The 24,029-nt window shown below is 36.8% G+C and overlaps 1 protein-coding gene and 1 long non-coding RNA gene across 5 annotated transcripts; one reads left to right on the top strand and one right to left on the bottom strand.

The window, feature by feature from the left end:
• The first annotated feature begins 362 nt into the window (after positions 1–362).
• LOC113306310 lies at positions 363–11,965 on the top strand. The gene is made up of 6 exons (XM_026555261.1): positions 363–744; positions 2,771–2,823; positions 9,377–9,922; positions 10,026–10,143; positions 10,930–11,553; positions 11,712–11,965. Exons 1-6 carry the CDS (start codon positions 363–365, stop codon positions 11,963–11,965), a joined length of 1,977 nt encoding a protein of 658 aa, XP_026411046.1.
• A 7,488-nt stretch (positions 11,966–19,453) lies between these two features.
• Positions 19,454–23,638, bottom strand: LOC113303718. Of its 4 annotated transcripts, XR_003337720.1 has the most exons (8): positions 23,436–23,638; positions 22,809–23,023; positions 22,051–22,133; positions 21,791–21,955; positions 21,073–21,363; positions 20,427–20,624; positions 19,975–20,061; positions 19,454–19,867 (listed from the first exon to the last, which is right to left on the bottom strand). It is a non-coding gene; the product is annotated as an uncharacterized LOC113303718 (long non-coding RNA). The 4 variants fall into 4 exon arrangements; XR_003337722.1 differs by lacking the exon at positions 21,073–21,363 and having other exon boundaries at positions 19,455–19,867; XR_003337721.1 differs by lacking the exon at positions 22,809–23,023 and having other exon boundaries at positions 19,455–19,867.
• Positions 23,639–24,029: the final 391 nt, after the last annotated feature.

The following is a 24,029-nucleotide window of genomic DNA, read 5'->3' as shown; positions in this document are numbered from 1 at the left end:
TTCTTTAACAGTTCTATTATCATACATACCATTCCCACATCTCCGTTTAACAGCAGGTAGTAAATAAAACCCCCCATAGCACGATACTGAATTTCGAGTACCAACAGGACTATATCAAAACTAGTCAACATTATCTAAGATTACAAAAGAAAGTACAATACAACCCCTCAAAGCTCGATATGCAACTTCAAGTACCAACATGACTATATATCACAACTAGCCAACTGAACATATCCCCTGCAGAATTATAAAAAGTACCAACAGGACTATATATCCCCTGCAGAATTAAATCATTGGCGGGTAGGGTAGGATACGGTTAAATCATTGGCGGATAAGGTAGAAATAACGGATATGGGTAGGGTATGTGCACCCCTATCGAGATCAATGTTGACGCAGCCTTCATTTCAAACAATGGTGCTGCGGGTGCAATTGCTAGGGACCATAATGGTATGTTTCTGGGTTGTGTTACCGGCACATTTGATTCTACTTCTTCCTTGTTAGCAGAATCTTTGGCCTGCAAATTGGGAGTTGAACTGGGTATAAGATTTGGTTTAACCAAAGTGATAATAGAAGGTGATGCTCTCAATGTTACTGCTGCTGTGCTTGGTAATGTTTCTGACATTCCATGGAGTATTAGGTCTGTGATTTTGGAAGTTAGAGAGTTATCCAATTCTTTTACTGATATAAACTTTGTTTCAGTTCCTAAAAGTGCAAACAATGGCACATTTGTTATGCCAACATGCTGTGCATGAAAATGTTAATATGTGGTGGAGTGCTGATTCTCCACCTGCTTGTATCCGTTCAAACCTCACTGTTTGAGGTCCTTTATTAATGTGGAGCTCTTTTGAGCTCCTTTTCTCTTCAAAAAATTTTGTTTTTACCAGGTCATTATACAATTTATCAGGTCATTCTTTACGTTTGAGTGATGAATTTTTCTTTCGCAAAACCCAAAAAAAAGAATAAAATATGGTGATTATGAATTTTTTATTTCTCTAATAAATGGTGATTATGAACTAATTACTAATATTAATAGTATCATGTTTGTTTGCATACGATTCCGCCTCCGGTTTCTTGACTCGCTGCGAGTTAGATGTCATACCATTTATTTTTTTATTTTGAGTCAGATCTGACTCGCTACTTGACTTAAACATGTTTGAGTCAGGTAACAAAACACCCCCAATTCATGGGATTGGACACTAACTCGTATATTTCTGAGTCAGGTGAATCAGATCTGACACAAAAAACAAATGTTAGGTGATTTCAGTCGTATCAAGGTGAGTCATATCCATTCAGATGCAAATACGATGTAAGAGCCAACCGCATTGCCCTAATTGTTGTGTCCCAGAGTAAAAATTATTGTCCCAAGTCTCTAACCAGCGACCTTGTGCGATTTGTGGGTCCCAGAATACAGTACTAGTAACTTTTACAAGGAAATACCATATAGTCCTAGGAATAATATATTAGAGAGTCTAGTCCAATTGACCTAGTCAATTGTCTGTTTGGTCCATTTTGGCAATATAAATTATAGTTTGGTCCTATGGTTTTGTCCACCCACACGGAATATTCTTTTTCTGTTACCAAAATACCCCTGCACGTGAAAAAATTACCTTTTGGTCCTAAATTTTATTGTTTGGTCCTTTTACCGACATATATAAACAAGAAACAACAACAATAAATTTCAGGTTCAAGAAATTTTCTCTCTCTCCTACTCTGATCTCGTTTTTCTTCTTTTGTTGCAGATTTTTTTTCTAGGGTTTACGAAATCTTCCTCGATTTCGTTTTTGATACCAAGATCGATTCGATTTACAGCAGATTGACTTGGTTATGATGATTGATTTGATTTTGATTTGGAGTGAATTTGATTCGAGATTTTGATTACAAAAGATTTGATTCGAGGCTTTTTTGAAGATTTGATTCAAGACTTTTTTGAAGTGAAGATTGATTCGGTTGGAGTTAGGTTTTTGGAATTATAGATTCGCAGATCGGTGTTTTTTTGGAGTTTGATTTTGAATTCTTCTTGTTTCTGGTGAGTTTTCACGCTAATCATTTCCTTGAATTATAGATCAGCTAAGTTTTTCTTTGATTAGAATGAATGAAGTCGTTCTGTTAAGGCTTCATTTGTTAGAATGAACTCTTTATTTTGATAAGGAAGAAGCTATTAATAGCGTTACGACTTCATTCCAAGAATGAACTCTTCTTTTACCATGGAATAAGTACTGTTGGTGCTTTGTTTTTTTATATTTTTTAGGATGTTAACGAAATGAAGTCATTCTGTTAAGGCTTCATTTCTTGGAATAAACTCTTTATTTTTTTTAAGGAACAATCTATTAGTGTTGTTTCTATTAAGAATATTTATTCTGTTAAGGCTTCATTTCTTAGAATGAACTCTTTATTTTGTTTAAGGAAGAATCTATTAATGTTGTTCTGTTAAGAATCTTTATTTTGTTAAGGCTTCATTTCGAGAATGAACTCTTCTTTTGTCATGGAAGAAGTACTGTTGGTGCTTTTGTTTATCTGTTAGGATGTTAACGAATGAAGTCATTCTATTAAGGCTTCATTCCGAGAATGAACTTTTCTTTTTTGTCATGGAAGAAGTATTGTTGCTACTCTGTTTATCTATTAGGATGTTAATGAATGAGATCATTTTGTTTAAGGCTTCATTCGTGAAATGAACTCTTTATTTTGTTAGAATGTTATTGAATGAAGCTATTTCATTTCAGCTTCATTCCAATAATGAACTATTTTGTGTGTGTGTGTGTTCATTTTCCAGGTTCAGTATGGCCCTATCCAGTTGTTATGCTGTTGTGTACTACAAAATGGATGGTATTCCGTTGAAATTTTCTTTAGATACTATGATTCATGACTTTAAAATATATGTTTGTGATTATTGGAGAAACTTGACTCCTCGGAGCATAAGATTTACTAGTCGTTGTGATAAAGCTCTCACGAATTGTGATTATTCTCTTCAAGGTCTAATTGATGTTACTTGTTCAAGGGAATTGTCAAGTTTTGATCTGTTTGTTGAGGAGGCTTGTCATGGTGTTGCTTGATAGACACATTTTTGTGTCTACGTTGTCCTTAATTTCATGTATTGTTGGTACTCGATTTTTTGTACTTATTATGGTATTTTATGTGTTTTTAGGTATTTTTGGAAATAAACACTCTTGGAAAAATCGGCTTGAAAAGTCGTCTAAAGCACCGGAAGGAACGTGTTATTCAGACTCTCACTTGTGGATAAGGGGCGCCCAAATGATAAGGGGTACCCAAAGCATATTTGCACCCAAGCAGCTGATCAGAGACACCCCTCATGGCATCTGCTATTCGCACCCCAGGACCGGATAGGGGGCACCCATCTTCTTCTTCACGGGAAAGATATATGGCGGGAAAAGAAACACGAACCTAAGCCTAAAATTTTGACTAGAACGAGACCGATAGGGTAACGAGCTTAACAGGAAAGTCATTCGAAAAATATTGGTTACTCTTTTAAGCATACTTCGAAGTTCTTGACGGTTTCTGTAAGTTGAATGCGTGACTGCGCCGCCTTGTAATACCGGTGAGTCCTTGGGTATCAAAGATCCACCGAGCTTCCCTCGCCTCTATTCAACTTACTTTAACTCGGATTGATTCCAGAGGGGTTTGCTTAAATTGTAACGAATTCCCGTTCGAAAGATTAGAAGCTGGTCTAGAAACAATCTAAGTGGATCCATCATGCTTTTTGTTTGCTAGAAATCAGTAGGTTTGCTGTGGTGGAGTCAGCCTTGTTTGTGTTTGCATAGAACATCCCTTCCTTTTTAGGGCTTTTCTTTTTGATTTTGTTTTTCTAGTGTATGCCCGAAGTTTTTAAACGAGCTTGGAAAAGAAACACTCTAGGTCGTTTGATTAGTGAAAAACCTAGTAGTTCTTCTTGTGAAGACGGGGAGCTCGAAGACTCTTCTTTTGAGAGCCCCGTTTTTGGAAACTTCAGTTTTGAGAATCTGTCTCTTTGTGAGGAAAGTACCCCTAATACTCCTAGTCCTTTGGTAGTGCCAGAAATGGCAACTTTGAAAGCTTTGCTAAACCCAACTAGGACCTCTCGTCCGTCTTGTATCAAGTTAGCTGAAACCGAGGCAAATTATGAACTGAAACCTGGGACTTTACAGATGCTCCCAATGTTTTTAGGGAAGGAGAATGAGAACCCATATTTTCATGTTAGGGAATTTGAGGAAGTTTGTATTACTCTGAAAATTAAAAACCTAAGTGATGATGCGTTGAAACTTAGGTTTTTACCCTTTTCCTTAAAAGATAAAGCCAAATATTGGTTGTATAGTTTGGACTCCGAGTCAATTGAAACCTATGACCAACTTACTTCTGCCTTTATGCATAAGTTTTTCCCAAGGCATAAAACATCGTCTATTAGGACGCAAATATGTACTTTTGCCCAACAAGAGGGAAAATATTTATATAAGTACTTAGAAAGGTTCAATGACTTGATATCTCAATGTCCTCATCATGGTTTGGAGAAGGTTAGGTTAGTTGAGATCCTCTACGAGGGTTTAGATTATACAACAACAACCATGGTTGAGTCCTTATGCACAGGTGGGTTTGAGAATAAAACTGTTGATGAAACGATGACATTTTTGAATGAAATCGCCGATAAGACACAAAAATAGGAAAATAGTAGGGAACCACAGAAAACAATTCTTCTAAGTAGAGGAAATGTTAATAGGGTAGAAGGATCTTATGAGTCAGATGCCAAAATAGCAACTATAGCCAAAAGGTTAGAAGCCTTAGAATTAGGTCATTCTAGTGGTAGTAGTGGAAGAAATGAGCCTTTTTGGGAAGGCCATGCCGTTGAAGAGCAAGCCAATGCTCTTTATAACAACACTAGGTTTGATAACCAACAGAAGTTTGACCCATATTCAGAAACCTATAACCCTGGCTGGAGAAACCATCCAAACCTTTCTTGGTCCAAGGGCCAGAATCAAGGTCAGTTTAGTAATGCCCAGGTTCCCCTAGGTTTTGGCTATACTAAGAATCCTTCAGCTCCGTCACAGTTTCAGAACCATTCGGATAAGAAGATTATGAGTTTATAAGAGTCTCTTGCTTTGGTAACTCGTAACACTGTGCAGTTTCAGCAATCTGTTGCTCAAGGTTTAGAAGAAAATAAGAGAATAGGTCAGGCTAACTCTCAGGCTATTTCCGAGTTGAAAACCCAGGTTAGTCAGATAAATGAGACATTGAGAGAAAAAGGAAAGTTTCCTAGTCAACCACAACCCAACCCTAGGGGAGTCCATCAAATATCTTTAGCTGGTGAGAAATCATCAAACCATGTGAACTCGATAACAACCCTTAGGAGTGGTAAAACGGTAGACAATAAGGTAGCCATGCCTAGTGAACATACTGTAGTTCCACCTTCTACTTCCCAAGAGGAGCCCGTAGACGAGGAAACTGAAACAGTCTCTAAGGATTCCCAAGAAATTCCTGACAGGTATACCTTTGTGCCTAGAGCTCCATATCCACATTTGTTAGCCCCAACAAAGAAGGAGTCGACTTTCAACGAGATAATGGAAACATTTAAGCAGGTGAACATCAAAATTCCGCTATTAGAAGCAATTAGGCAGATGCCTGCTTATGCCAAGTTCCTTAAAGATCTTTGTACACGAAAGCGTAAGCTTAATGTCCATAAGAAAGCTTTTTTAGCTGGTCAGGTAAGTTCCATTCTTCTGAACCAAACACCCCCTAAGTATAAGGATCCTGGATGCCCCACCATATGTTGTGCGATTGGTAATCACATGGTCGATAAAGCTTTACTTGACTTAGGAGCTAGTGTTAACTTACTCCCGTATCATGTACACACCCAGCTAGGTCTTGGTAAGTTGAAACCGACTAAAATGACACTAATATTAGCTGATAGGTCTGTCAAAGTCCCTCGTGGTGTCATAGAGGATGTTCTGATTGAGGTTGATAAGTTTATTGATCCCGTGGATTTCGTTGTTCTAGACAGCCAGCCTGTTCAGGACCCAAGTCATCAAATCCCAGTGATTTTAGGTCGCCCATTTTTAGCCACAGCTAACGCTTTCATCAACTGTAGGACTGGGCTTATGAACATACCCTTTGGTAATATGACCACTGAACTAAATGTCTTTAATGTTACTAGACAACCTTCTGAGAATGATGATTTAGAAGAAGTGAATATGATTAGCACTTTAGTTCAGGATTTGGTTCAGGATAATTGGCTTGACACTTTACTGGTAGCTTCTTTAGATGATTTTGAGTAAACCATTCTCTTAAATCAGATATGTAATCAATCTTTAGAAGAAGCTCTTGAGTATTTTAAAGATTCTATGGACCCAGAAATTCAGGCAATAGGTTTAGGTTTTTCTGAGAATAATGATGACCCTAAGTTTGGGGGTAGAGAACTAGAAGAATCTCTTGAGTATTTTAAGGACTCTGAAGATCAGGAAATTCAAGAAATAGTTAGAGGTTTGTCTGTGAACCCTAAGTTCGGTGGTAATGATGGTTCTTGTGATTGTATCGTATCCCTAATTAGATTCCCTAACTTGGGACTCGAGCCTTGTACATCTGAGATATTACTTGAGTCTTTTCAGACTCCGCAACCCGATCCTCCTGATACTGTCCAGGGGAGGTAACCCAGGTATTAAAGACCCTTTTTTCGGATGAATATATTTATCGATACACACATATGAAGTTCAATTACGCGTCGCAGATAAACCCAGTTTTCTTGACAGAAACCTTAGATGAGGACGTGCTCCTTCTTTTCATTTTTCTGAATCAGTGCAGTTGTCTCATACTGGTGTCAGCTCTATTTGGTCTTATGGACCCACAATTGTTTCGACTATTGATATATGACTTTGGAAGGTAACAATAGGCATTTGATGTCTAGAAGAAGACTTTAAATTTAGCATTTCCTGGGAGGTACTCATGCTTACGGTAATATCCTTCCTTATTTCTTTTTCCATCCATCAAGTGGTAACAGTTTCTTATTGTTCATGCTTTTAATTTCATCTTTAGAACATTGAGGACAATGTTAGATTTAAGTTTGGGGGTGGGGAAGAAACTTTTTGTTAGCTCTTAACTGCAACAAATAAACTCCAGAGCCTAGAAATTTATGCTTATTAAGGTTGGCACTAACCAATCTAAGTGGATGGGAACATCTTGGTTGTAGGAGTTGAGGAACCAATCTGATTAGATGGAAACATCTAAAGAGTCTATTCATAAAAGCATAGAGCTCAGGTGTTAGAATTAAAAAAAAAAACATGGTAGTTTCGCCATATCTCGTTGAATACTAATCCTTCTGTTTTTATTTTTTAAGTGATTTGGTGGGGCACACGATTCAAGTTGTTACCTTTTCTAGGGTGGAATAGAGTGATTGAGATACCAACAAAAAAAAAAGAGAAAAAATAATAATAATAATAAAAAAAAGAGACCAGACCATTAGACCAACCGGAATAAATTCAATAAAGTCGACCACTGGTGCCCTTGTATATGCCAGTTGTGTTGACCTAGAGTTAGGTTTATCGACCACTGGTCCCCTTGTATATGCCAGATGTGTTGATATTAGTCAGACCGGTATCTCAGTCCATTAGGATAGGTTCACCTTGGCAGAGGCCTTCAGACAGATATGGGAAACACCGTTCACTTTTAACCATCTCTTTATCCATCTTCTTAATCTTTCCATGTGATTGGTTGACTCCGGTTATGATGTACAGAAACTATCTGAGTAGAGCTCTGTCACTTATATATGAATTTTAGTATGCTGAGTGCAAACTCGTGTACAACAATTGGAATTTCGCATCAGGGTACTTCCTCCTATAGTCAATGATTGTATGCCAACCAAGGAGATTCTTTAGTGCCTTCCAGGGTTCTGCATAGATAGATAGGGTCTGGAGTAAAGGTTTTGTGGGTACACCTCTGGTAAACCCTCCGGAGACAACACTCCGCCACTAGGGCCACCTAGCGGTTTAACGACTTGCTGCACGTGCTAAGTGTAGTCATTTTTATTTTCTAGATTTGCTCGAGGACTAGCAAATAATAAGTTTGGGGGTATTTGATAGACACATTTTTGTGTCTACGTTGTCCTTAATTCATGTATTGTTGGTACTCGATTTTTTGTACTTATTATGGTATTTTATGTGTTTTTAGGTATTTTTGGAAATAAACATTCTTGGAAAAATCGTCTCGAAAAGTCGTCTAAAGCACCGAAAGGAACTTGTTATTCAGACTCTCACTTGTGGATAAGGGGCGCCCAAATGATAAGGGGTACCCAAAGGATATTTGCACCCAAGCAGCTGATCAGAGACACCCCTCATGGCATCTGCTATTCGCACCCCAGGACCGGATAGGGGGTACCCATCTTCTTCTTCACGGGAAATATATTTGGCGGGAAAAGAAATCTCAACTGTGTGAGATTCTGGTCATGATATTATGGGGATATTTGTGTCTTTAAGACATGATTATCTTCTTACCATGATAGTAAGATTTTGTACTTGTCTTTAATGGAAGGAAATCATATACTTTTGGATATTTTCGAAAACAGGAAGGAATTATTCACGGAATTAATTGAAGATATTCTCTTCATTATTTGGCTCAATTAAATGAGAAGATTTGGATATACCATACAACTCAGAAGACGTGTGAAAATGGAGAGGAAATATTCCCGTGAAATACTTTCATTAACTGCAAAGATATTTTGGAGTAATTGAGATGATTGTCGACCTAAGATTGGCTTCACAGTATAAATAAGAGTGTCTTGGGTATCAGTGAGGAGAGGGAGAGTTTGGGGATCGTTTAGAGAAAACCCGGTTTAATCATTATTTTCTCCCATTTCATCACTTGCAAACACTTTTGAGCAATGGAAAATTATTCTGAGTGTGTTTCCAATATGCGGAGCTAAACCCAATCCTTGGGGCTATGGAGGAAGTCGTTGTTTCGGTAAAAGTGATATATTTTTATTAATTAATTACAACAACTCTATTATGATTTTTGCATTGAACTAAAAATTGTTTATATGATTTTGATTAGTTAGGTGTATTTTCTCTTGATAGAATATGCTTGCTTTAGGGTTTTGATATTCTATGCTTGGATTAACATCTATTCTTTTGGAAATCTACATGTCTAGGCAATACTATTAGAATCAATCTGAATGTTGAGTTGCATAATTATTGTTTTATTAAATCACTAATATCAACCGATTATGGAATCCTAGTCCTATTCTCTCCATAATTTTCACAACATCTTTTTAATTTAGTTCGCTATTTTTATTTATTAAAAAAAAATCTAAAAATCTGTTTTCACAAGTCTTAAACGAATCATACTACTACAACAACTTTGAAAACACATCATTACTTCTAGCTCTTCGTCTGGTATTTCCACGCAGTCGCTCAGTGACGATGAATCATGCACTGGGTTCACTGAGACTTCAAAGATTAAACACCTGACGGAAGGTCATGAGCAATTGAAACCTCTTTTATCCGAAGGTTGGGAGTATATTTTTAAAGGTGCTGGTCAAGTTTTTCATGGTGGTGTTGATGAGGTTCGCTTAGCTGTCAGCAAATACTGCAAAAAGTATGGCTATACAGTTGCAAAGGTTAAGAATGACAGACTCAGGTTCACAGGCAAGTGTGGTAGGAATGCAGAATGTCCTTGGTATCTGCACTGTATTCCAATCGATACCGCTAAAAGTGTCTTTGCTATCAAGGAATTCAATGGGGAGCATAAATGTGGTGGTGCTTATAAGCTGAAGGACCCACCTGTGAAGAAGAAATTGATTAAGCATCTATTCAAGGATCAAATACAGTCAAATCCGTCGATAAAACCTAATGATATGGTTGCTCAGGTGAAGAGTTGTTATGGTATTGACATAAAATACCATCATGCTTATAAAGGGAAGGAAACATCTAAGGCAGAGATATATGGCGATGATGTAAAAAGTTATACAGATCTTATTTGGTATGTTGAAGAAATAAAGGCTACCAATCCTGGCAGTTATATTAAGTTTGAGTATGATAAAGACTAAACGTTTTCAGAGGCTTTTCATATGTTTTGCTGCATGTATGGAAGGATACCGGTTCATTCGCCCTATGCTTTACTGTGATGCAACATTTCTAAATGGGAGATTCAAGGGAACATTGATGGCTGCCACTGGTGTGAATGGAAACCAAGTTAAATTTTCTTTCTTTTCTGAATAACTCATATGAGTTTGTTGTTTGATTTTTAAGAGCAATGTGAATGAATGAAGTTTCTCTGTTAAGGCTTTTCATTTTTTAGGATGAACTCATTTTATGTTCAAGAAGAAAGTAATTTCTATCAGTTTTACTTTTGTTATTTTGTTAAGAAGGTCTTCATTTTAAGAATGAACTCTTATTTTTTGTTAAGTTTTTAGTTGTTCATAAGTGGGAATGAACTCCTGCTGCTTTGATTCTACAGTTCATGTTATAGAATGGACTTCATTTTTGAAATGAAGTGTAGAAAAGTTATATATTTTTTGATTATACAGTTCATGCTACAGAATGGAATTCATTATATAGAATGAAACCTTTATTTTTTTGATTTTTAATAGAAATGTGAATGAATGAAGCTTCTCTGTTAAGTTTTTTAGATGTTCATAAGCGGGGAATGAAATCCTGCTTCTTTTGTTTATGTTTTACTTTGTTATTTTTTGAAGAAGAAGGTCTTAGTTCATGTTATAGAATGGACTTTATTGTTGGAATGAAGTGTAGAAAAGTTATAGATATTGATTATTCTACAGTTCATGTTACTGAATGGACTTCGTTTTTGGAATGAAGTGTAGAAAAGTTATAGATTTTTTGATTATACAGTTCATGCTACAGAATGGACTTCATTTTAAGAATGAAACTTTCATTTTTGTTATAGATATTTTTTAATGAACTAACATTTTTAGTTCTTTTTTGTGTTCTTTTCATTCTGTAGGATTTTTTCTTTTTGCGTATGCTTTAGTTCCCGGAGAAGACATTGAAGGGTGGGAGTGGTTTATAGAGAACTTGCAGCATTGTATCGAATCTCGTCCTATCACCTTTATCATTGATCGTCATGAAGGGCTGAAGCAAAGTATTCCCAAGTATTTTCCCAACTCTTATCATAGTTACTGTTTCCATCATTTGAAGAATAACCTCCCCATCAAGAAATCACATGAGAAGTATAAACAAGTTCAAGATTTGTTCCATAAAGCTGCATCCTGCTATAGTGTTGATAAATATGAGTCTACTTTAAATGAGATGTGTATCATAGGATGTAGTTGGGTTTCCAAGTACATCAGAAATATCTATCCCAAGCATTGGGAAAATGCTTTCTCCGTAGGATGTAGGTATGGGACACACTCGTCAACTATTGCAGAGTCTTTCAATAACTGGATTCTTCCTGAAAGGGATATGCCTCCAGCTGCTCTTGTTAATGAGATTAGGATAAAGATTATGAGGATGAGTGCAGAAAGGCGTGAGCTCGGTAGAAATTATAGTAATAGTTTTACTCCCATCTATAAATCTCTACTCAAGTCACATGTCGATATAGGGCGTCCATGGAGTGTTACGGAGTCAGGTAATGGTATATATGAGGTTCACTCTCCTAGCTCTCATGTTGTTGATCTGATGCATATGACGTGAACTTGCCACAGATGGAAAGTGTTTGGTTTCCCCTGTGCTCACGCCACTTCTGCTATTACTATGAGTGGTATTGAGATGTTGAGGTTTGTTCAGCCTTACTTTGGTTCGAATCATTTTCCCATACGTATGCTCCTGCAATTCGACCCATTCCCAATTACGACAGTCCAGAAGCGTATGAACCTGAAGAGAGAGTCCTACCTGGTATTCCAAGGCCACCTCCGGGAAGACCACCAAAGAAGCGCATTCGTGGTGCTTATGAGAAGGAGAGGAGGCCTATGAAGTACTCAAATTGCAAGAAGATTGGGAACCACAACAAAGCTACTTGTCGTGTATTAATGCTGGAGTAGTATGCATGAACCTTTTTTTCTAGTTTATGTTTTTTTTTTATGTTTTTATGAACTTCTCTTACCTGTTTGATTATGCACTGGTTGTAGTTTTTTTTTTAAAAAAAAACTTTTTGATATGCACTTGATTTTCTGGAATGAACTTCATTTTCTGTAATGAACTCCCTTTTTTTTCTTAGAAATGCTTGTTTTAGATATTATTTATTTTTGGATATATATGTACTGATATTTTGTAGCAGGTTATGGATATGTATTTTTCATTATCAGGGATATGTATCAGTTCATTTACTGAAATGAACTTCATTTTCAGGAATGAACACAAGTTTTCCTATAACCAATAGAGTTCATTTTGGTAAATGAACTGGTATACATAAGACAGAAGACAAAATACTGAAGTACTAGAGTTAATAGGTATCCATTAGATAGTAAGACAATGCGTAATTTCTCATTATCTGGAATGAACCGCCCCTCTATCAGTTCATTTACTGAAATGAACTTCATTTTCAGGAATGCACACTAGTTTTCCTAGAACTGACTTGAATTCCATAGAGTTCATTTTCAGGAATGAAGTCCACCAAAACATCAAAGAAGGAACATTCATGCTACAAAATAAATTCATAAGAAAATAAGACAGAAACACAAGGCATAAGATAGAACATTGATGTTATATACTATCCAAAATATGATAGATGGAAATACAAAACATACTAGAGTATCAATTACATTAGAAGGTAATTCATGTGATGTTAGACATAAGAGTTTTCTGTTGCAATAAGAATTAATCTATTGTGCAATGTACTATAGTTAAAAAGAGTTTTGTATGTTTAATCTGTTCCAAGTAAGCAATTGCTAAGGTATTCTGAGTTGGAAAATTCACCGCAGCTCTCTTCATCTCCTGATGTAGTAAGAAGTTTGTAGGCCATCCCAACTCTTCTTGCTTGCATCTTTTCTATCATGTCAGCTTTCTTCAAAACACTCTGCGACTTGTTTGTGGTTGGATTGACACTTCTATTGATCCAATAGCAGGTGTACGACAGGAAATCTGGATATGCTCATTGATCTGGCACTCCTGGAAGATTTTCAAAGTTGACATTGTTGCATCTCACCCTACCATGAGCTTGTAGACACAAGTTGATGTGTTTCATGCAGTACATAGCCATTCTGTTTGCGTCAGCTTTGCATTGCTTACCAAGCTCTCCCTTTTTGATGGAGTTGTAATGCTTCCATGTGTAGTTGCCGATGTCAAAAACCAGCAGATCCAGTGTTCACCTAGAGACCCTTTTGATTTTGCATTACCACTGTGTGGGTCAGTATTCATAGGAATGAAGCTTTTCGGTTTTTTCAGGCATGCCTTTTATAAACTGATCAACTTCTTCTGTTCTCTTAAGTTCATTGTGCCACGCAAAAAATGTCTGAAAAACAAAAAGAGAAATGAATTAGATAAGCAGTTCTCTTATGCATGCTGGATTATACAGTTCAAATAGATAAAAATAAAATAACCTTCATAGGCATGCATTTTTCTCTAAATCAGACAAACTGCAAGCAAACAGTTCACTTTTTATCAATGGATAGGAAGAAACACACTTACGAATGCTGTTGAATTCATAATCTCGAAGTTGATATACTTTCTTCGAGTCTCACTGTCCTCGCTATCATTGAGCATTTTCGTTGTTTTATACTTTCTGTATATATAGTAGTCCAGCAAGGTGGTATCCAAGTAATCATTGAACAACAGAGAAACGATTTCACTCCCTTGAACTGAAATTGGAATTTGCTTGTGATTCTCTGCTTTCCAAGCTGCTTGACTGCAAAAATACAAAGAAAAAATGAACTGTCAAAAGTTTATACCAAAAAAGAATTATTGAAGAGAAACATATAAAGAGTTAGTAAGAGAAACATACGTAGTCATAGCTTTGCCGAAGAAATCACCAAATACCGCCAGCGCAGCATTATCAAATCTGTGGTACAAAGGAGATCCTCTCAGTTCTGGTAGATTTGGCTTGATTTCTTGTCTTACTCTTCGAGGAGCCTGTGCTGCTGCTTCTTGAATCCGATGTTCTTGTTGCGCCTGTGTGTGTTGCCTGAACATTTGCAGGCTCGGATCCTTTTTCCTCTTACCAACAGGGTTCTTCTTTATCTCTTGCTGCGCTGTGGTACATTCTTCTTCTTCACTTCTTTATCTCTATCAACTTGAGGTGGTACCTTTGCCACTACCTTCTTTTCTTTGTTCAACATCAGTCTGAATCTTGTTTTCTTTAAACTATAATCTGATCCTGATATGAATTCATCCCCTATTGGTTTCACTGGTTTGTTTGATCTAGTATCCATTCTACTAGTTTCTTCCGGTACTACTTTCACAGGTGTATTCTGAGTCTGCTCCAACGATGAACCATGGCCTATTTCATTCAGTTATGCAACTATTCGCGAAGCTGTTTCCACATCTGCGGTAGTTGTCTTTGCTTTCTTTGATCTAATAACCACTCCAGTTGCTTCTTGTGACACAGGGGTGGGCTGGTACTGTGTCATCCCAATCGAGAAACTAGGAGGAATACAGTCATTATTGATCGCCTTTAGTGTAGCTTTGTTGACGGTGTCAGCTTCTTCATAATTCAAATCCTCATTCTTCTCATTCTTGTCATCAATAAACTGCAGACTCACATGCTCTTCTCTATCTAATATATCATCTGTGTTACTTGCTGTTACAAATAATTCAAAAAGCATAAATCAAACAAATATACACCTTCATTCTAAAGAATGAACTCATAAATAGATATAACTTCATTCTACAACATCATCATATAGGTCTACTAACTTCATTCTATAAAATGAAGTCCAGCAAACATCAAAGGAGAAACATGGTTCACTGTAGGAATGAGCTCTTTACAATTTTTCTAGACTTCATTCTAGAAATGAATTCCATCAAAATCAAAGAGGTAACTTGGCATACACCTTCATTCTAAAGAAGGAACTCATAAAACACGGTATACACCTTCATTCAGAAGAATGAACTCAAACAACAATTTTCAGTACAATTTTTCTAGACTTCATTCTAGAAATGAAGTCCAGCAAACATGGTATTATTCATCAAACATCAAACATGGTATACACCTTCATTCAGAAGAATGAACTCCAACTTCTATATTTGTAGCCAGAGTTCATCCATGAGAATGAAATCCAACCTCTGCTTGAAAAGTCAGAGTTCATTTCCAGAATGAAGTCCAACTTATATACGGTATCCAGAGTTCATCCATGATAATGAACTCCAACCTCTGCTTGAAAAATAAAACTAAAATATTTGCAGAAGGAAGAAAAAAATTAGAATTCTTACCCAGGTTCACACATTGATCAATACTCAAAGGAGCTGCGGTGTTGTTTGGAATTGAAGGAAGCTCTACTTCAGTCATCTCATCAAGGAGATTTTTCTGAATATCACTTGCATCAACTTCTACAGAAGGATCTCCAACAGATAAGGCGGGAAAGAGATGATCAGAACCTCCAGCAGCTTCATTTACATCATCTGGTACTGCTTGCATTCCATCATCCACAGCAGCATCTGGGTTTGCAATTCCAACATCATCATTCATATTTCCAACACCATCTTCCACGGCCTCATCCACAACAGCATCTGATTGCATATCTTTAGCAGCCTTATGGTCATCAGTGAAAAGTTTAGTACGCATGTACTCTAATGCTTGGTCTGCCATGAATTTCGCCACATTCCATCCTTGAGCTAGAAATGCATCAACCTAAGGTTTATTTGAATCCAAGTATATTTCAAAGCATTCCATCTTTCTATCAAAGAGTGTCTTCGAAGTTGTGGCTTCTGCAAGTGATTTGTCAAGGTCTTCCTGCCTTAAAAAAAGATCAAACATCTCCTCAGTATGCTTCTTTGTCAACTGTTGTATCTCTTCAGCATGTTTACCTCTCGGGTCCTCTATTTCTTGAACATGTGTAGCTTTCATATGTTCTATCTGGGCATTCATTTGACTGAATTCTTCCTCAAGCAATTCAGCCTTTGTCTTGGCTTTTGCTTTTGCAGGAGCTTGTTTTCAGCATCGTTATATTCTTCCAAGAACATATCCGACAGCTGCACACACACAAAAAAAAAATTGAGTTCATTACACACAATGAACACACTCATTAAACATTCCTTATAGGTATCCATTACAATACAAGGAGAATGAACCAGAACATCAGATGATTCGACATTAATAGTCAGAGTTCATTTTATGGAATGAATTCCCAGTTTTATCTTAAAGCATCATAGTTCATTATATGAAATTGAATAAAATATAATGGTACTAGATTTTTACCTCTCTAAAATCATCAACATTCATCTTAGACGTTAAGTGTTTGCAAATGGTATCGATATTCCACCTTGCAAATCTTGGACGGTAGTCTACTATTTTCTTCACCTGCCACTTGGGTTTTAATTTATTTGAATGCTCAGCAAACCAAGGCTGTAAAAGAGAAGAATTATACTGCTCAGTTATCAACAACAATTAATTTCAATATCAAACCTCAAAATGACAAAATGAACAGTCTTTCATCTCACCAACAAGTAAAGGTAACACCCTTCAGAAGAACCTCTTCTCAAGCTTTCCATAAAATGCTTGTGTATGAGATGCGGCAGAGATACTCTATCTATTGCCTCTAGGCAGGCTAGGTACTTGGTGTGGATGGAACCTTCATCACCAGTAGTAAGAGAAATAGTAGACAATAGAAAGAGCTCGAATATGGTTACAAGATCTTCAGTATATCCTCTCTTCCTAATCAACTCAATGATTTTTTCTTTCAATTATGTGTTCTATATATCAGAAAGTTTTTTTTTAGGTGGAACAAATTCGTAGGTTCGATAGAACCTTCCAGTAGTGTAGTTAGCTACGTTTCTAGTGTCCAGGAAAGATTCTTCTATTCCACCTCCAGGAATACATGGTATTCCAAACACTAACGACAACTTTTCAGGTGATGATCTTAGCACATATGTTTCTTCCCCTGCTTTGAAAATGAACATATGGTCATTTGTTTCACGAATGAACTGGTGTGCATCGCAGATAACTTGGATAGCAGGTATTGACTTAATTCATTCAGTAGCAACAATCTCCCCTTCCAGAAATACTTTGGTACACTCCCCAACGGACTCCTATACAAAGCATATCTCTGTTCTTCCTTCAAAGTCTCATGTTTTGGAAGAGCTTTAATCTTAGCAGCAAGAGCAATGGCTCCAGCAAAGCTACACTTTATCTTCTTATCTACAATTTTTATAAAGACAAGAGAAAAGAAGATTAATGGTTACATTTTTTTAAATAATAGCTTATAAAAGAAGATAAAGTGTGGCTTGAGAAGGACCAATACTTCAGTTGATTCTACTTGGTGAACTCTCAAGCATTTCGAAGTTCATTCAATAAAATGAGGCTTTCAAAGAAGAACCAACACAAGAATGAATCTAGATAATGTCAACACCGGCTTACTTCATGTTTGTACAAAATCTAGGTAGAATATGCAGGTATAAGAATGTAGATAATGAACTGTAAAATCTTGAAGAGCAATTTTTCTAGACTTCACTCTAGAAATGAAGCCCAGCAAATACCAAAGGAGAAACATGGACTCAGTACAATTTTTCTAGACTTCATTCTAGAAATGAAGTCCAGCAAACACCAAAGGAGAAACATGGACGCAGTACATTTTCTAGACTTCATTCTAGAAATGAAGTCCAACAAACACCAAAGGAGAAACATGGACTCAGTACAATTTTTCTAGACTTCATTCTAGAAATGAAATCCGGCAAACACCAAAGGAGAAACATGGACTTAGTACAATTTTTCTAGACTTCATTCTAGAAATGAAGTCCGGAAAACACCAAAGGAGAAACATGGACTTAGCACAACTTTTCTAGACTTCATTTCTAGAAATGAAGTCCGGCAAACAGCAAAGGAGAAACATGGACTCAGCACAATTTTTCTAGACTTCATTCTAGAAATGAAGTCCGGAAAACACCAAAGGAGAAACATGGACTCAGTACAATTTTTCTAGACTTCATTCTAGAAATGAAGTCCGGAAAACACCAAAGGAGAAACATGGACTCAGTACAATTTTTCTAGACTTCATTCTAGAAATGAAGTCCGGCAAACACCAAAGGAGAAACATGGACTTAGTACAATTTTTCTAGACTTCATTCTAGAAATGAAGTCCGGCAAACACCAAAGGAGAAACATGGACTTAGCACAATTTTTCTAGACTTCATTCTAGAAATGAAGTCCATCAAATACCAAAGGAGAAACATGGACTTAGCACAATTTTTCTAGACTTCATTTCTAGAAATGAAGCCCGGCAAACATCAAAGTAGAAACATGGACTTGGCACAATTTTTCTAAACTTCATTTCTAGAAATGAAGTCCGGCAAACATCATAGAAGAAACATGAACTTAGTACAATTTTTCTAGACTTCATTCTAGAAATGAAGTCCAGCAAACACCAAAGGAGAAACATGGACTTATCACAATTTTTCTAGACTTCATTCTAGAAATGAAGTCCAGCAAACACCAAAGGAGAAACATGCAGACAGCAGAAAAATTGGAATATAAACTGAATCAACAACAAACAGATCAAAATTCAACTTCAGAAGATCAAAAATCAACTTCGAACTAGTGTTTTTACCTTTTGCTGCTTTCTTTACTCTTGATTTCTTTGTAACCGGTTCTTCTTCTTCTTGACTATCTCCTTCAAAAATAATTAATTGGCTATCTCTTTCTTCAACTTCTTCGTCTGAAGATGTATCTATTACTACTTTCCTCTTCGATTTACCCATTTAGGGTTTTGATTTCTTCAATTTTTTTAGGGTTTTTCGATTTTCTGGGTTTGGTTTTCTGATTTTGAAGACTGTTTTGATTTTGATTTGCGAAAGTTGAAATGATTTCGACTGATTTTGGTGGATTCTTGGTTTTGATGATGTTCGTTCTCTGGGTTTTAGAGTGAAGAAGAGGAAGAAGTTGTGGTTCTCTGAAAATGAAACTGAAAAGAAGGAGAGAGACAATTGACGCGGTTTTAGGAGATCGTGGGTTGAAGGCAGTAACAGTTAAAGTAAGGGTATTATTGTCTGTTGTTTTTTTTAAATTATGGACCAAACAGTAAAGGCGTTTGACCAAAGGACTAAACAGACATGAGTCCACCTAAAAAAGAACCAACAGATATTTTTCTCGAGTTAGCCCCACGGCCCACCCACAAACGACGAAGCTATCCTTGATAAACCTCAGTTCAGGATTATGGTTTAACCAGAGATAAATTTCATTGGAAAAGTTAGCAGAAGTTTGGCGAAACTTTAAGCTTGAGTATGCGTTAGGAGTTGGGACTACCAGCATGTTAAAAAACTTAAGAAACTGGCCACAAATATTGTTTGATATAAGTATCTCTACGCACTGAAATAATAACTCAGAATTGAAGAGAAATTTCTTGCCAGTACTTGTCTTAACCATTTACAATCTAAATCACAAGCAATGATTTTTACTAGAAACATGGTCGATCCAGCAAATGGAATCAGTATGGCTATCAAAAATTTATTCTGAAATCAATCTTGATGTTAAAAATATATTCCCCTTTATTTTATTGTCGTCCTAATCGAGCGGAGCTGATTTATCAAGCACAACAGATAGGAAAAACAACAGAAAATGGACCATATATGTAAATTGCAATTGCATCAAACAACGGGACCAGTAAAACTGAATTCAAGGCGGACGAAGGTGAAGGTCGATGAAATGCGACTTCACAGAGACCATGAAAGAGATCTGGCAAGTAAGAATTGGTGGGGTGTGCTGCAATCATTTCATGGAGTGGGGATGAGACTACTAAAGATATGCTTCAGAGACTTGGACATACCGGTCGGAACTTTGTCGTGCGCACTGAGTGAATCTATTCAGGGATGCAAAAGATCAAGATTTGTTTAGTGTTGGATTTAAGTATTATTATTAAAGCAAAATGGTTATAGGAACTTATTGAAATTAGGGTCTGTCCCTTACCTTTGGACAGAAGCGAATATCAAAAGTTTGCAGCATGTTGCAGTGTGAAACTGCAACTTCAACTGCTTCTTCAGAAATGCGGCAACACTAGAACCATCCCAACGATGTCAATTTAAAAAAAAAAAAAACTGAAAATTAGAAACCGTCAGGAAGAAATATCAATAGCACATCACTGTATGTTACCCCAAAATACCATGATACTGCACATAAATTCTTAAATTGGGGAAGCCTATGTTAAAACAAGCAGCATCAACTTCCTTAGAAATTTGCACACTGAAAGACTCAGTAAGGACAAATGAAAAAAGAGTGCAAATTTCAGGAACAACTACTTTTTGATATTAGAACAACCAACGCAGTTAAGATTCTGTAATAAATGGTCAAGCTGTTTGGTAGGTCGTTAATTCTCCCCAGACAATGGGATATGATGCTCTGTAATTCAGAAAGAGGGCCACCTCAAGAAGATCTCCAGTTAAGGTCATGCATATTGCTGCCACCGTTCAGCTAACATGAGTCAAATGCGTACAGCAAGAAAGAAGCTCCTCTATGGCAGACTGGCATATACTACCATATGAGAGGTCCAATTCTCTGAGGGATGGAAGAACGCCTTCTTTTAAGTCCTCTAAATACTTGCAAACGTGCACTTTTAATACCTACAGAAGAAAAGAAAACCCTACTATATCAGGGTCACTAACCCGTTGCTGTTTCACATTATATGGCGGGATAATCTGTTTCGGAAAGAACAAGCAGCTACTAAAGATGCAAGAAGAGGGATCAACGCTGGAAGCTACTTTAACTGCAAACAGGATACTAAAACAGGAAAGCATCGCATAAATCAAGGAATGTCAAATGTGATAGCCAACACAAAGAAGAGAGACTATCAGAACCAACAAATTGGCAAGACACCGAAAAGGCAAAAACATTGTGTGGATAACAGAGCACACAACGGTTGTGGCAGACAAGCAATCATCTTTAAATTTTTTATTTTTTTTTGAAGGGAATCATCTTTAAATTGGATGCATTATAATATTACAGATTTTAGACTAAGCAAAGCACCTTAATGAAAGAGCACAAAGGAATACAGAGAAGAAAAAGTATTACCCACAAGATGGAATCTAATGACATAAGACGAGGACAACGAATGGATGCTTCGAATAAAACACCACATTCCTTCAGTTCTAGCAACCCCATCTAACGTGCGTCAATGTCAAGTGCCTCCAATTTAGGGCATAGGCCTAGATTAAGCGACCGAAGACCAACTTACAGCAAAAAATAATAATTCTGGTTTGTATAGGGTGTAACAATTGAAGACACCATCGTTGAAGGGATGGCTGAGCTTTAAATTTTGGTTCTCTTAATCTACCAGAGTAGGTACCCACTAAACAGTAGAATCTGCATTAAGAGAAATGTAAAACATCCCCACTGAAAGAAGACAGATCACAATTTCATATTCACTCACTCACGGGGCAAAATTATACGTGTTTAAGGTGTCAACCATCTAGATGAACATGTTCAAGATAAGTCATGGCTCGGAAACCAACACGAAGATAAACTAGGGAAATACTGCTGAATCTTACTACTGTTAGACTCTGTACAAAGTTAAATCTATGTTTAGCAAGTACTAGAAATAAAGCAGTAATTAAGCACGTCAGGATCAGTATCTAGCAAGTTGGTGTCTACTACTAACCACGTCACATGCATAAACTTGAACAAAATAATAATGAGTAATGAGTTAGATGCAGGATGATTTCTATGCCTGCCAAATGTAAGCCAACTTTTCATGATAATGAAAAATATGAATTTAGTAGTTTACACAAACCTTGCAGTTATCGAAAGCCAGTGACTTGAGTACCGAGCAACCACCCCCTCAGCTTAAAAGTTCACAAATAAAGTTCCCCGGGAGCTCCACAATCAGTAAGGTTCACTTCTTGCAGACAATTGCAACACAACACCAGAGATGTCCTGCTTTTTGCAAGACCAACTTCTGCACAACCAGAAAAGCACAACTTCTGAGTCCCAACATTCTAGGACTTCAAAAAAGAGAACATAGGAGATATGGTAGCTTTCACTTAGACAAACCTGAAGTGAGGTTGATGCGATGAAGAGCGGGGAAATTAGAAATGGTAACAGAGGAGGTGTTCCCAAAATTCATATCAGCAAATCTGTAAAAAAAGAAAACAATGGCGGTTCAGGAAAGGGAACAAAAAAGAACCTCTAGCACGATGGAGGAAATATAAATAAGAATTCTACTGTCAGCAATGCACTAATCTGATGGTATGCAAGTGAGGTAGGTATAGTGACACTGCTGTTAAATAACCCACAGCTAAAGGTTCCAGCAGCCAAAACAAAATTTGAAGTTCTACTTTAGACAGAGAAAATCACATAACAGAAAACTAGAGGAATACTATAAAGATGGTGGATGATCCAGTTTCTGTGACAAAAGACTAATTTTCTCAAAGAGTCACCAGATGTAAACCCAAGGCCCCGGCAAAGAACTAAAAGCTATGGTGGCCATTGAAGCCGAAGTTATCCCTTGACAAGCCTCAACACTGGCAGTCTTACAGACTTACACACAAGACAACAATCATTCAAATAAATCAGACCTTCCACCCAGCAGAGAGCGACAAAATCTAAGTGGAGATATAACAACACAAAAAATACTGACCACAAGAAGACAGATGTTCTGGATGTAGGATGCATTGAGAACGTAAAGATTGCACAAGCTTCAATAATTTCAAGAAGCGTCTCACCACTAAGACAGTAAATTACTTTTAATAATAACACAGTAAAGTACTAGAATAACTGAATCTATTTTTTCTGTTTACTTTAGGACTTACACAATAAACTGTCTAGCTTCTTTGCTATTGATCGTCTACAATGTTCTCAAATCGATCTCTTCAACCACACCAAGATGGATGCTGATCAATCCACACTACACCTCTTTCTGTTATTCATTGTCTTAATTTATAGCATGGTGTAATCTGTCTAAGCATGTACATGAAGGCATTAAATGAACTCCAATGACGCAATCCAATGTTTCATTAGCACCCACCTAAACAACAAAGAAAACACTTGCTGCTTCAAAATTGTGTATGACTTTTAACTATCCCTAAACCCAAGTTGCAGAAAACATATGAGTCAGATGTAATGCAAGATTGTCCTAATAAAGAACTCAAATGCAGTAATTTCCAATTTGAGTAACACCATTCATATTCCAGAAAAGAACCTTTATGATGAAAATAAAACAAAGTATGTGGAAATTAAACTAAAACTCCTCAATAGTCACTTATTTTACTGCATTCCAAGAAATACCTTCATTCGAAGGCACATGAACTTAAGTGGTTCAGTCAAAGAAATTTTTTCCTAAATAAGAACAAGAATTTTGATTCTTAAATAATAATGGAAATAAATTTATGGAAGTAAAATGTTGTTTGTATTCAAACAAAAAATAGCTTATACGGTACCTTTTCCTCTTCTTCCATTGAAGAAGATGTTCAGAAACCCAATAAAAGCCATTTCATGTGAGATAAAATTTACAGAATTCAACAGCAGAGCGTATCGATCCTGATGAATTAATAATAACAACCTGTTGATTAGTTCAATTTTGTTCCCTCAGTTCATATACCGATTGAAATAACTTTCTATAGACCCTAGAAAGTAGAAACAAACAACACCTCCAAGGGTTTTTGAGTAAGTCCGGAATATTTTACGAAGTGTACTAGGGACTAAAATATAAATATGTTATCAATGTTAGGATCAAAACGTAACAGTGAAAAATTACAACATTACTAATCTTTCGTAACCCTTATTTCGAAAATGCAACCTATTATTAGGGCTGCACATGGTCGGGTATGGTCGGGTATGAGCTAAAACCAACCTCGCATCCATAGGCTGCGGGTTTTTATTTTTATAACCAACCCCACACCCACAAACAGCGGGCGGGTGTTAATACCCGCCCGCTGCGGGTTGGGCGGGTATGGGTTTAAGTGGGTTTAACCCGCTTTTTTTCAACAAAGCCAATAACAGTCAACAGAAGTCAATAACAGAGGTGTATTAGC

The sequence above is a fragment of the Papaver somniferum genome, chromosome 8 (genome assembly GCF_003573695.1).
Source record: "Papaver somniferum cultivar HN1 chromosome 8, ASM357369v1, whole genome shotgun sequence".
NCBI classification, from domain to species: domain Eukaryota; kingdom Viridiplantae; phylum Streptophyta; class Magnoliopsida; order Ranunculales; family Papaveraceae; genus Papaver; species Papaver somniferum.
The sequence above is the reverse complement of the archived record's forward strand: the minus strand, read 5'-3'. Positions and strand labels throughout refer to the sequence as shown.

What these genes read in the sequence shown, in the direction of transcription:
- LOC113306310 (XM_026555261.1), top strand. Translation starts at nt 363, where the DNA reads ATGTGCACCCCTATCGAGATCAATGTTGACGCAGCCTTCATTTCAAAC. An exon ending in ATTTGTTATGCCAACATGCT is followed by an intron (nt 745 to 2,770) that starts GTGCATGAAAAT and finishes TTCATTTTCCAG; the next exon opens with GTTCAGTATGGCCCTATCCA. An exon ending in CAGAGATATATGGCGATGAT is followed by an intron (nt 9,923 to 10,025) that starts GTAAAAAGTTAT and finishes AAACGTTTTCAG; the next exon opens with AGGCTTTTCATATGTTTTGC.